The following is a 13891-nucleotide window of genomic DNA, read 5'->3' as shown; positions in this document are numbered from 1 at the left end:
GTCTTGAGTTAACTTCCTGCCCACTCCCAAGATCGGTGTTGATATCCAAACCAGTCCTGGGTCCACATCTCCATCGCCTTCAGAAAATCGCTCGGCTAGCATGCTGAAGTATGGTTAAACAACTCCCATGACCGACAAAGCATGAGAAGGCCTTGATTAAGCAGCAGATTGTCAAAGGGCTGTAAAATAACGCAGTATGAGTAGCTTTGATGGAACGGCACCTCATTTGATTGTGTACACTAATACAGTATATACCTGTCTGTTCATTGTGAAGTTATTTTGTGCTGTTACATTACAATTGTTGCACTTAACATATGTTCGTCCATTTTAATCTCTTATGTAAAGCAATCAAAAGGTCTGCTTAAATAGGAAGCTACAGTGTTCATATAACACTGTTGATTGGAATCTACTTAATATCTATGTCATTGTGTACAAATGGAAAAAATGTGTTATTTTGAGTTTTATTCGGATCTTTTATGGAATTGTAATTTACGTGACAACTCGTAGCGATGGCGAACCTTGTTTAAGTAATTAAGCACTACACCAATTTGACCAGACTGTTGTACAATTCGTTTTCGACATCATGGTTCATTAATTCCAATGTGAACAGTGTCAGTAACAGCAAGTTTATTAAGCCCTCTGTTGGAGACATCTAATTTGTATCATTTGCTTATATTAAAACAAAGTTCGATGGAAAAGAGTTTATGTAATTACTTTGTTTTTCCAGGAGGTGGCATCAATACATTATTATTAATGTAGAAGTTCATACTTGATCTTCAAGCTCTCCTTTAAAGTAGCTCCAACCTTTAGAGCACTCCAAACAAACATGGTTTGTATTTGCCTGCCAAATGGAAATTAAAGCATTGAATATGTCATCACACGGACGTATTTTTATTGTAAATAATCAAGTCAAGTGCGACCTCCTTTTGAGAGTGGTTTTTTAATTGCTTTATTCATTTGAGATTTTTTGTTTAAAGGGTAATTTAGTTTTTTTTAATCTATTAGGAATTTTAATAAATGAAACTCCTTAATGTAAATACTTAATAAAATTTGACATTTTAAAGCTAAACATTCATTCTTTTAGCAGTTTGAATTTCACTCCACATAGATTGCACGCTTTGTATCCAAATGGTCTCGGCTCCCACTGTTATGCTCGTATGCAGGCGGCCCTCGCATTACACGAGACACGTGTTCCTGAAAAACAGCGTAAATCGAATCGCGCTGTACGAAGCCTATTTTCACATTGACATATGTTATAAAGGGAGGGGGGGGGGGTGCGTTGCCAAAGAAAAAAAATATATAATTTAGTTATTATTCATAATAGAGGGTTTTTTCTTTTGTTAGATCACGAAAATATATAAATGTGTCGTTAAAACCCACCACCACCACCTTACATAGCCAACTAGTAAGGGTTGTCACGTAAACAGAACATGCCAAAGATTGTTTAAATGCATCCCTATACAGGGCACCATACTTCAATATGGATTACCGTTGGTAGAGAGCCAAGCCACAACATTAAAATCTGAGTACGACGTTTCGCCAGTAATTACAACTAGCTTCATCAGGTGACAGCCAGATTTGTGAAGAAGTCCACCCGTTTCGTTCCTTTTTTATTGGAATTACACAATACGTATAAATGTAATACTTAATTACAATACTTTATTAGGAGTTTAATAACACTTAATAATTAAGGTTAAGAAGATTACTACTTACAGGGATTACTTAATAAGGAGTAACTTCAGGGCTTCTTTAACACTTCCGTGGGCTGCTTGCAGCAGCAGTAACAGCAGCAGCTGCACACGTGATGCAGACAAAGACATCTAGGATGGCTACGCCCCGCCCATGACACTGGGCACCGCCATGACGTGATGACGCCATGAGAAATGTATTATTTTTACCGTGAATTTTTATAATTGAAAGGAAAAAAAAAAATTTGGGACATTTTTTTTTTCTCTCACAATTTTAGTCTTTTTTTTCTGGAGCGCATAACTGTGAAACGCAGCAGTACAAGTGTGAAGTATGTCCCTAAAAGATTAATCGCGTAACTGCCAATTTACACTACGGGGTGGGGGGGGGGTTACGCAAGGGATGCCTGAAAATATCACATGGCAAATAGTAAATAGGTAAAGCTGTTCATAATCCAAAATGCTGATTTCAATAAACCAATTATGTTATCAGTTAAATTCTTCAGAATCGAAATAATATTGTCTATAACAATTACAAAGCCAAAATTGCAGTTACAGTTACAATTGCATTGTGAATTATATACGGCTGTTTCATAGCTGTGATTTAATTTCACATTCAGAATGTTTAACCGTCATGTAACTCACCGCCTACTTCTGATGTATCCTCTGCGCACATATGATTTCCATAGCAACCTAAAATTTATTCCAGTATGTTGCACTATGTATAATAATCTCTTTGATAAATTTAGAAATGCTTGATGCTGATAAAACAGGCATGATGAACATTTACTACAGGTTGACAGACTTGTGAGAAACTGACAGATGACGTGGATAGATGTCCAGGATAGATTGCGCATGGCTTTTAATTGAATGACTCCTCTTGGCCAGCTGAATTTAAAGTGATAGCTGCAGATATAAATAAGCTCTGGCCAGTTAATGGAAATGGTGGCAATGTTCTTGGTTTTAGCCCTGTCTCAGGAGCCCCTTATGGGAGACGTATTGGTAAATGTAGAGGGTAATGGTTTTGATTTGTTGTTCCAAGCAGAGGAGAAAGAATGTACAGATCCTAATAAGCTGCTCTGATGTCTGATATTTTAATGGTTGGTGATGAATGTCGGTGCTGAAACAGCAGAGGCTGACTTGTTGGGTGTACATCATAGTAACACTTTACTCTATCCATTCCACTTGAGGGCTTGTTTTTTGCACGCAATGTTTTCAGACAAAGAAATCGAATATTGCATTACAATTGTTGGTGTGTATTTTCCTTCTGCGGGTAATGGCTAGCGGTAATGATTTTAGTGGTCGTGAGAAGAGGCCACCTACACTGCATAATAATGAGCCGTAATAATGAAAGACTCAAATGGCTCACAGTTCAGCAGATCTCTTGACAGATGATGGATGGCAAACGCTTTTTAATTTTCCTCCAGGTACCGCGGCCTCACGTGGGTGACGAGCGCTTTTGTGTTTGTGTCTGCAGGCAGCAGGAGGAGCGGGTAAGGAGTGTGAGGAGGAGACTGGAGGAGGCACTAACAGCCGACGTGGTGGCACGGGCAGAAGAGGCGACGCGAGGCGAGCAGACACAAAAAGCTGTTGTGGCATAGGTGACTTTTCCGAACCTGACCCTGCGGTTCACACGGGCACGGGGGATGTATCTGACGCATATCGCCGGGTCTACAGTACACATACGGCACATCGGCAAATGCACGAGGCGGAACAGAATGGTGCCAGTGGGAGTCCGTTACCAATTCGCAAATGATGCGCTCGCTAATTTGGTGTCATTGTTGTTCCGCGACTCTTTCAAACGCAGCGTTCTAGGACTTCATCGCCGGTGTCGGCGATTAAATTGTCTGGCTCTCGCGAGCGTGTCGATACCCCTATTGTGCGGCACATATTGCACAGCTCCTAGCCAGCCATCTCATTAATGCACCGCAATGAGCAGAAATCACATTGTAAGCAGTTAAGCCTGCACGGTTCGCGTGAAACATTTTCTGCTGGAAATAACAAGTAGGTGACGTACAATCCGGAGTGATTATTAAGTGTGTGGCTCTGCTGTGTATATTTATAAGGGTGTAACAGCATGTAAGGGTGTTACAGCATGTGCGCACAGGGCTTGCTCCTTGCAGGACAAACGCAATAAATCATCATACACGAGAGCCATTGCTAAATTTAATTCAATAAGTAGCCGTTCTTCTACAATTCACCACTTAAAATAGTGGAATTGATATGGTACAGCACTGTTCTGTGGTGGAATCCTGTGCATTTGCTGTCTGACAGTAAACATGTATGAATAATAAATGGCACCACTTAGGGTTCTGAGGCTCAAGTATGCTGTCCGTCTTAATGGAACATTAATGTCCACATTGTAAGCTAATTGTACTGTGACAAATAGTGGGCATAAAAAATGGAATGCTTGCATAACTACAGTGTGTGCAGTAAGTTTATTTGTTATTCATACCTTGGTCACCGACACGCTCCAACTGTACACATTACCAGGGCCAGAACTTGAGTGATTCATTAATAATTTAACTATTGAAGTGGAGGGGTGATGGTGGTTTGCCCCCCCTCTTCCAGCTCACGTGACCTCCAGCCACCATTTACTCATTATAGACTGGCAGTACGCTCACTCAGTTTAATAACCATTGCTAGAGTCTACATTATAGACTGCCAGTACGCTCACTCAGGCTAAGAACCAGGCTACAGTCTACATTATAGACTGCCAGTACACTCACTCAGGCTAAAAACCAGGCTACAGTCTACATTAATGTTTTTTTTATTTTTATAATTTTTATTTTTATTCACTTTCTTTTTATTTTATTTTTCTATCTACGTGACTTTACCGAAAGATCCAAAGAATTTAAATTTACTTAGTGTTTTTTAAGTTCTGCGCCTGGGCCAGGTGCAGAGTGTTTAGTCGTCTGCGAGCAGTAAGAGTTTAAATTCTTACGTAGGTGGAACGTACAAATTATCCCGCGGGTAATACATGCGGTTTTACTGCGATTGAGCAGCGTAGCACAGCCTTTTTTGTTCTTGTAATGGCTTCGTGCGAGAAAGTTTTTCGTATTTTACATGGAGGTCCTTGCTCAGTAGGACATGGCCACGCGCCCCGGAGCACCGTGACAGCGGATCGGAATTACATTTTGAGGATGGCAAGGCGATCCGCAATCACGGTGCTTGGAGCACCTCGGACGTGAAACAGGTGTCGTGTTGACGGCAGCGAGCGCGCTACCCTCACGGGACAGGAAAGCGTGGAGGCGGTGTATTTGGTGCCCAAGAGCCACAGTTAATGGCAGCGCCGGTGGGGTAAGAGGCCATCCAACTCTTTCCGAGCATGAAACGGCGCTACGATCAGCTCCAAAGGGTGTGGTTGTCCCGCTGGGACATCCCAGACCTTGCGCTAGGTCCATGCTCTCACGACAGAGAGCGGCCAGTCGAGCCGGATGCCTCTGGAAAACGTGGGTTTGCGACCAATCGCACCGAGGTGGGGAGGAGCTGGGGGCACCAACGGCCCCCACAAACATGTCCACCGAGCCATCAAGAAAGAGATGGTGATGTAGGGGCAATGTACCCCTGGAGGCAAGCGTGGCCTCCCCCAAGGCTGACAAGCAACGTCCACCGGCTCTGACAGGGTGATACATTTATAGGGTGGTGGGGGGGGGGCACAGCGCCGATTAGCACAGTTATGTACGGTGCAAAAGAAGTTTAACACATGTATCCTTACAAAAGAATGACAGAGCCCAGGAAGTGCCCGTCGGGCGACAATGCTTTAGAGATCGGTTGCAACTGGTTGCAAAATGCGCTGAATTGGAGCGATATTGTCTTCGCAGCCCATCGCCCCCTCGTATGTTGAGTGTCTCTGAGCAGGCTTCTGACTGCGACGACGAGTTTCAGGGAGGAAAATGACACGATGTTCTTGGCGGTGGCAGAGCGTTTGAGAGCTCATACTGAGGGCAACCTCAGACAGGCCTGAGAGAGGGGCCCAATTAGGAGGCCCAGAAGGATCCATGGGGTGCCTGGGTGTGCTACTGCTGGCACACGTGTAAGCAGGACCAAACTCACGAATACCTTACGGGGTCTCGGCCACCTCTACTGTGGCAATAAAACTATTTGAGAAACCCACGGGGATTTTGGACTCGAATAACAGAAAAGTTAAGTGAAAAACAGAGGCAAAGGAGGAGGCATGTGCTCATCGTCTGAGGAATTGAGCGCAGAAGAGGGGGTTTTCGCTTGGCCCTTCCTCCTGGGAGATGTAACAAAAGGCTTCAAAGATGCCTGTCGAATGGTCTTGGGGCAACAGCCCAGACTAATTCAAGTTTGCAGGTGATGACAAGGTCAAGTGAAAGAAGCCCCATTGCTTGGACCACCCTGGACTGGTTGCATGGCGAAGTGGGGGGAGTGCAAGGTGCATCCTGGGAACTCTGGGCCACATAGGTGGGCCAGGCGACATGTGAGCACCATGCAGTGCTGCTTGCTAACAGCACGCAGACCCCTGTGGAGGGCAACATAAGGCACTCTGTGAAGCTCTCCTCCAGCTGCCGAGGCGGGGCCTGTTATGATGGCTGGAGCCTCCGTGCTTGCGGGAGGGAATTCCCCTGGGCTTCTTAAAGCCAAAGCAAAGGCCTTGCAGGGCAGATGGTCACCAGCGGAAAGGAAGGAGAACATCAATCTCCTGTAGCTCAGGGCTTTTAAGGCTACTGCTAGAACGGCAAGTAGGAGCAGTAGTGATGGGGAAGGATGTCTTGTTGAGGCGCGACAAACAATGGCGGTTGCCGTGGTGAACCGGCAGGGCTCCCCCCTCGGTTCGACAAACTGACGCATGAGTTGGCTCGCCTCTTGTCTTGGGCAGAGAGCGAGGGAGTGCGCAAAAGTGAGGTACTTCGCCTCAAGGTACTGCCATCGGGGAGCTGTGATTACGAATGGGATGTCCACAGTGCTGAACAGGGAAGGGGGAGGGATTTGGTTACTTTTGCCCCCCCCCGCTTCCAATTCCAACGGTGCTGTAAGACTGGTCCAGGAGGTCATGGTTCTTGGAGCTGAAGTCCATGCTGGTGGGCGACACATTGTAGCCCCCATCGATGCTGGATCTGCTGTCGCAGAGGGAGGGACTGGTGTCGGGGCCGACTGCCTTGAACCTCACAACGTGGAAATTAAGAGGGCCTGGTTCTCCAGACTTGGACAGAGGGGTTCAGGATTTACTTCTTTAAGTCCAGGAGACAGGCCGCTTGGTGAGTGTGTTTCCCGCTGGAAAAAAGTGTTGAGGATGGTATCATGCAAAGGGTTTGAAGCTGTATCTTGCGGGGACGTGAACATTGCAAAATTATTGGAGGCGTTCGATGAACAGCTTTCGTTGGCAGCCCTGAGGGTCATTGGCGGCTATCTCGGCCTTCCACGGGGAAGTTGAGGGGCACTCGGTAAGGTAATCTAACATGCTGTCAGGACTCTTTAGGGCCATGAAGCGGGAGAGGCCACCAAACAAGGTCGGGGTTTGCTCCCGAGGGTTGCACCCCGGAAATTACACCTGGCGTTGAACACTCTTTGATTCTCGTCTTGAACCCTTGGGGGGGGGGGGGGACACGTGTTCTGAAAGACTGTTGACTCACAAAACGGTGTTCCTGTTGGCGATCACTTCGTCACAAAGGGTGAGTGAACTCCGGGCCCCGATGGCAGTGTCCTGGGCTAGCAAAGCTGGCGTGCCTTCGGCAAAGTTCCCCTCACGCATTCACAAAACCTCACACGTTCCAGCACCTCCGATTGAAGCACGGTTGGCTATGTACGGTGCGAAATAAGCTAAACAAACATACAACCTCACAGGCTTGCTTTGCTGCGGTCTCCAGAAGGCCAAATTGGGAATGCGGGGCTCTCGGCCATGGTCACCCAGTTGGGACATTAGTGAAGGTTGCAGAGCCTTCTTTCGCCTCCGGTTAAGCGCTGTCATTGCTTCATTTGTGTCGTCATTGTCTGTGGCCAATGTATGAATAAACAGGGTTTTAGCACTTGCATTAAAGCTGGTTTTCTTAGTTGGCCACCGACACAATCCGCACCCACTCACTTTCCTTCATCGCAAAAATTGTTCCCACCTTCACAAATTTACCGGTGGTGTATCAGCAAGATAGTCAAGTGCACAGTGGCGCTTGCATGGCTTGTGGTGTTGAGTTGTTATTGTCAAGTTGGTATTTGAACCGAGCTCAAGCTTTTCTTAGACGCGATTGTTTCGATGTAACCTCTTTGAATTGTTTGGTTATACAGTTCACTGAGGAAACGGTGGCTGGAGGTCACGTGAATCAATTGTTGAAGTTCTGGTCCTGAAACAGGAACGATATTGATTTGTGTATCGGTCGCTGCCGTGGCGAGATGTTAAATCCCTCGCCTGCTTTCCAGGAGCACATGGGTTCAATCCCGACCAGGACGCCTGCTGTATATTTGGAGTTTTGCATGTTCTTCCCGTGGACGTTTGGACTTTTCTCCAGGTCGCCCAGGGTTTTTCCATCCACATTTAGAATCATAAATTTCCACATGATGAAGCCACTTCGTCAATCATTTGTGACCAGGTCGCTTCTGAATAAGAGCTATAGAGCTCAGTGTGCCTTACCTGGTAAAATAAAAAAATAAAAATTTAGTGCAACTATTAAAACCAGGTTGAACGTAAGTATTAAAACCCTGTTTCTTTCTCTCGATGTTTTGCAGGCAAAAGACAATTACTGGAGGTTGGAGCACTTTTGACTGGGTGCAGAAAATCATGAAGCAATGCTCGCCAAGTCACTCACACGTTCGTGCGCACATTCAGCCAGCACTTTGCATTCACCTTCATGTATGTTGCTCTAAAAAGATCCATAGCAAGCCATGACTTTTTATAATGTTTGTTTGAATGAATTCTTTTAATGAAAAACGTCTAGTATTTCTTGAACCCAATAATGCGGGTTTTCCCCAAAACCCACTTCCCCCCTCTCTCTCCCTTCTTCAGCTCCCAGCCACTGGGGTAAAGGCATTTTATTGTTATCATTCAATGATGAGACATTCTGAAATAAAAATGTCGTATGTGTATTTAATGCTATTTATAAGCACAACAGCCTTTCTTACAAATCGAATTGTCATTATCCTAAAAGCTGTTGATTTTAAAATATACAGCTTTTTACGTTTTTCTATTTTATTAATGAATAGAAGGGATTTATTTCTTTACAAATATTTTTGCAGACAGTTGCTACTGGGCTTTGTACTATATACAGTGAGTTTTGTACAGTATATATTAAGCAAAATAAATCTTTACAATTTGTGTATTTTCAGAGTTAAAAGAGCACATATACTGTATATGGAGTGGACTGCAAATAATGTTAGAATAAATTAGTGTTTTGAAATGATGTTTTAAAAGTTCTTAATCCTATAGAAAAAGCAATGTTTAGAGAACATTCCATTACTCAAAATAAAGGATCAAGCCAATAATTTAAACACAAATTGGAAAAAAACCAATGTCTTTTAAAACCCTTATTTACTTTTGCATTGTGTATGGGAACTATACAATTGCTCTGTAAATACCATCATGAATGTTTTTTATAACAGATTGCTTAAGGTTATTAAATTAAACAGATTTATCGTATATTGTAACATACTGATATTGCTTCTAATAAACAATGCCTTATATTCAAGTTACGTTTTTTTTTAGTAAACAGTTTTACTGTCCCATTTTGGACCTGGCGCTAACGTGTTGGCAGCAGTGATGCCAATGTGGCAAGCAGTCGCTGCAAGGTAAAGCAATAGATTGTTGGGAGTGCCTCCTCTCCTCGACTTTCCTCATCTCCTTTCATGCCCACTCTTGAGTCGAGCACCGACTCACTTGCTTCTGTTCCAAATCCATCTTCGTTTTTTATGGGTGCCGAAGCCCCTTCATCAACCCAGTAGAGTGTAGCCTTTGCTGTTGGTTCAGTCTGGTTGGATGAATGGTTGTCGGCGTCCCTCTTTCTGCGTATGTAAGTAAGTATGATGTGTCGATGGCTGAAAGGCTTCAGAATATTTAAATCGATTTTGGTGCATAGGTGCAAAGGCCTTTGTTAAGCCTCAGCGTTATGGTTAATGTGTGAATGTCAAGCCGAGGTCACTCTTGTTTTGATTGCTATGTTTTCATGGCCATTATGCTATTAACATGATGGAAAAAATATTATTCTAAACATAATATTGTTGTCGTGCGACGCACAAAAAACAGTTTGCACAACACCGCCATTGGCATTGAAAAATGTGTACCGCAAGTGATGGATATTTCCTAAGTCCGAGAGTGTATTGTGATGGCTATGAGATGGTTGTCTCCAAATGGAGCCCGATGTAAGGTAAGTTTACGTGGATTTTTGTACGTGTGTTTGCTGTGCAACACGAACTAAAAGGCGAGTTTATGAAAAAATAATAGGTTTTACCCTTTCTGGCAATAAAACAGGCGTTAAGATTGTCAAACACATGTTGCAAGGAATAAAGTCTGCATTAGCCACACGTACTTGTGGTGAACGTGCAAACGAACATGCTCTGATAATATATGCATCGTCTTTGAAACTGAATGGCCTACACCAGAGACAGTCTTTTTTATGGCCAAGTTTCACCAGTGTCGGACCAGAGAACGCCACAAGGCAACCATCTAAACGGCTGTTTTATTGACAGAGGGATACACCTATTGTTATTTTTCATACTTTGATACTGGCCAAAAGGTCCCATGATACATGCAATTTTGTTAATGCAGGGGCCAACTTGCATGATGCATGGATGGAGCAACAAACTTTCAGTTGAACTGGAATCATCAGGTGAATGATTACTAATCCATGTGTGCCTTGACTATTCCGGTATACGTTTAAAAAAAAAAAACATTTTTTCGCGTGCTTTTGTAGTAACTGAAGTAATGGAATAACTTTTGCTTAAGTATGGTGTCATTTAATTGCGAATTATCCAATTAAGGTGCCCTTGAAATAAGGGGTCACTTCGTGTAATGTGATTTAAATGGATAGGAGGTAATGGTATAAACTGCTGTGAATTGTACCAAAGAACTGGTTGTTTACACTCTAGCTTTGTTGACATACTTTTAATTATTTTCTACTTCCAGTAATAAATTGCTCTTTTATAGTCACGACTGCAGTTTTTTTGTTGCAGGAGGTTTTCCTGGCCTCGAAAAACTGGTACACTAAATCTTTAGATTTACATAAAACGAGCATTACCTATTACAAATAGGATGAGTTAGATGTGTTTTGCTAACGGCAGTGTGTGTATCAGAATATTTTTTAATTAAAAGTTTGTACTTTTTTACGTTGGGTTGCAGATTTTGTTTCATTGTCTGTCGACTTCCTAACTAAGTTAAATGGTTCGCCTCTGTTTTTTTAAAGGAAATGTCTTCTAGCTATATACAATAATTTTACGACTATCCGAAAGCTTCCTTATGATAATGATGCGCTATTTAAGCGAGCTTTGTACCCGGTGACATTTTTAATATGAATTAGTTCACTTTCAAATGCAATTTTACCAAAAAAGATGTATTCAGTACTATCTCATCCCAAGCAATAAATGCTGCTCGGGTTATTTAATTATGTTCAACTCGCTCGCAATTTTAAGTGGGAATAGGGTTTGAATAATATCAATATAATGTAATGTTTAAAGAGGTGAGAACCCATTCAGATTCATTATCTCCTGTGTTGGAGTTTGGATAATCTAGTGACACAAGGGCAGTTAAATTTACAATTCACTCGTGACCACCAACTGTTTGACTAAAGCTACATCATTGGTACTCCGTGGTCCACTTGCACAAATTATATTACATGGTCATTATTCACATTTACAGCCAATTTTTATCTGGTCGTTTCTCATGAGTGTGCATGTGGCAGTGGATATCTTGGCCCGTCGACTGACGTCTGGGAAATTCGAGGAACACGCTCAGGGTGGTGGGTGCGTGTTTCAATCCGATTCGGAGGAAATGAATCTGATTGATACCTTGTTGGTAAACCGAGGTTAGCCTTGACCTACATCCTGATTATTATTATTATTATTGACTTTTGTGTTCCCTTATTTCATGACGGGATTCAACAGTACACAGCTTAAGCATGACATTGTTATATGGCACTCGCATTCATAGTAAAACGCAGCATTGTGCTGAATGCATGAGCAAACGTGGGCAAACATTTCCCATAAATTGCAAACACGGCGCGGTGCGACGACCCTTGCAAGGGACCTGAATGTCGCGGCTGTGAACGTCAACGTAGTTGTTACCTCCGTAGACTATGAACCATCCTTTCTCTCTCTCGCTCTACTATCTCCGGTTGCACAACACTTTGGCGTCCCTTCAACAGCCCCCTCCACCGTGCGATCGCCCACCGCGAAACCGCTCCTTGCCATACGACCAAAATGTAATCGGTCCTCGGCTCAGACCACAGTGCTGAAGCGAACCATGGCCCATCGCTCAAATGGCTCAATATAATTGTGCAACACCCCCACCCCACCCCCCTCTCTGGATTAACCTTTTCGATGCAACAAACCAGTTCACGCAGACATTTCGATTTACAGCTTTCGCGACTGCAGGGATTCATCTGGTAAAGTCACGTAGAAGGGAGATAATAAAATAATAAAAATAAAACAATAAAATAATACAATTCTCACGACGTTTCGGCCACAACGCAAGCAGCCGTCCTCAGGTGAAGAACAGGGCTGTCGGAAAGACAGCGTCTGAATGAACACCGCCAAGCTTGGCAGCGTATATTTGAGCTGGGTTAGGGGGGGAAGAGCGCCTTGACAAAGGAATTTGCATATCAACAGAGGAATTTAGCATATTTATGGGAAATGTAGACATGGGTTCACGCAGGTTTGGGCTGAGCAATGCAATATTTTGTTTTTACATCTTTCTTGCTGCTTGTCCCGAGATTGTGGACCCGTAGAGTGGCAACTTCAGGCGGTGTGTAATGGCTTACTTTTAAAAGGTTTGCGGCGATGATCTGCGGGTCTCTTTCGACCTCGCTCCTCCTCCGTGTATTTGGCCGCGCGTCTTAATTGAAGCTTTCACAGGGGACACAATCAGTGCTGGATTATCTTCGTCGCAAAAAGTAGCTACGAATGCTACGGGCCCCCGCACTTTGAAGGGCTCCGCGCTAAATGCTTTCAAGCGATCAATTCCGGTTCAGTGATTCTGCACTTGCTCTATTACTATAGTACTATACCGCCTTCAACTTGTATGAACGACTGGGTGTTTAAGGTTACCGGTTTGTTTTATTTGGATGTATAGCAAATGAAAAACTCCAATTACTTTGGGGCCGTCCATAAATGACGTCACGCGATTTTGGACGATTTTTGACCCCCCCCCCCCCGCCCATCGTCACACGGCGTCACAAAAAGTCAGACCCCCCCTCAAATATGACGTCACAAAGCTCTGCCCCCCCCCCCTCCCCAAATAAAACATGCTTCAAATCGCTTTAAACTATTGTCATTGTAGTGCGTATTTAATGTGGCGCTGCACTTTGATGTTGTAGGAGAAAACATTTATTTAAAAAGTATATTTTATTAAGTAGAACGTGTTGTCTATATTTATTTAAAGTTGTGCATTTTGATGTGACGTCACATTTCTCAAATATTAAAAACCCAAATAACACGAAGGCTTTCGCGAGCAATATTATTCATAATAAAGGTTTTTGGGTTAGATCGCGTCACTTATAAATGTGTCGTAACCCTCCACCACCCGACACGGTCAAACAGTAAAAAAATGTGTCACGTTGACAAAGGACAAAGAGTTGACTACTTTAGCCCATCGGTGTGTTGGAGTGAATCAAAATAATTAAAAATGTTGAGTACGACGTTTCTCTCGTAATTACATCCAGCATCATCGGGCAATTGGTGGTGGAGGGTTACGACACATTTATAAATAACGCGATCTGACCCAAAAACCTTTATTATGAATAAAACACAAATGTTTAACTTGTATATTAAAGTAATTGTATGTTTTCATTTGCTATACGGCCAGATAATACGACAAATCGCTAACCTTAAAACACCCAGTCGTTCGTAAAAGTTGAAGGCAGTATAGTACTATAGTAATTGGGCAAGTGCAGAATCACTGAACCGGAATTAATATGTTGAAAGCATTTAGCGCGGGGCCCTTGAAAGTGCGGACCCCGTAGCATTAGTTTTCAAGGGGCCCTACTTTTTTTTTTACGTAAATATTAAAACACAAATGTTTAACTTGCATTGTAAAGTAATTGTATGTT

At 43.2% G+C, this 13891-nt stretch overlaps 1 protein-coding gene across 4 annotated transcripts in view; it reads left to right on the top strand.

Moving 5' to 3' along the window:
* The window catches only part of LOC133343851 (methyl-CpG-binding domain protein 2-like), a 44186-nt gene extending 34864 nt beyond the window's left edge, over positions 1-9322 (top strand). For all 4 annotated transcript variants that reach the window (XM_061553768.1, XM_061553767.1, XM_061553766.1 and 1 more), the window contains 2 exons: positions 3163-3286; positions 8367-9322. In XM_061553768.1, the coding sequence (XP_061409752.1) occupies positions 3163-3286 (124 nt within the window). In that variant the 3' untranslated portion in view covers positions 8367-9322. The remainder of the gene's footprint in view (positions 1-3162; positions 3287-8366) is intronic.
* The last annotated feature ends 4569 nt before the right edge of the window (positions 9323-13891 follow it).

This window comes from Lethenteron reissneri, chromosome 18, assembly GCF_015708825.2.
Source record: "Lethenteron reissneri isolate LAM-NWPU_2019-01 chromosome 18, ASM1570882v1, whole genome shotgun sequence".
NCBI lineage: Eukaryota > Metazoa > Chordata > Hyperoartia > Petromyzontiformes > Petromyzontidae > Lethenteron > Lethenteron reissneri.
The sequence above is the reverse complement of the archived record's forward strand: the minus strand, read 5'-3'. Positions and strand labels throughout refer to the sequence as shown.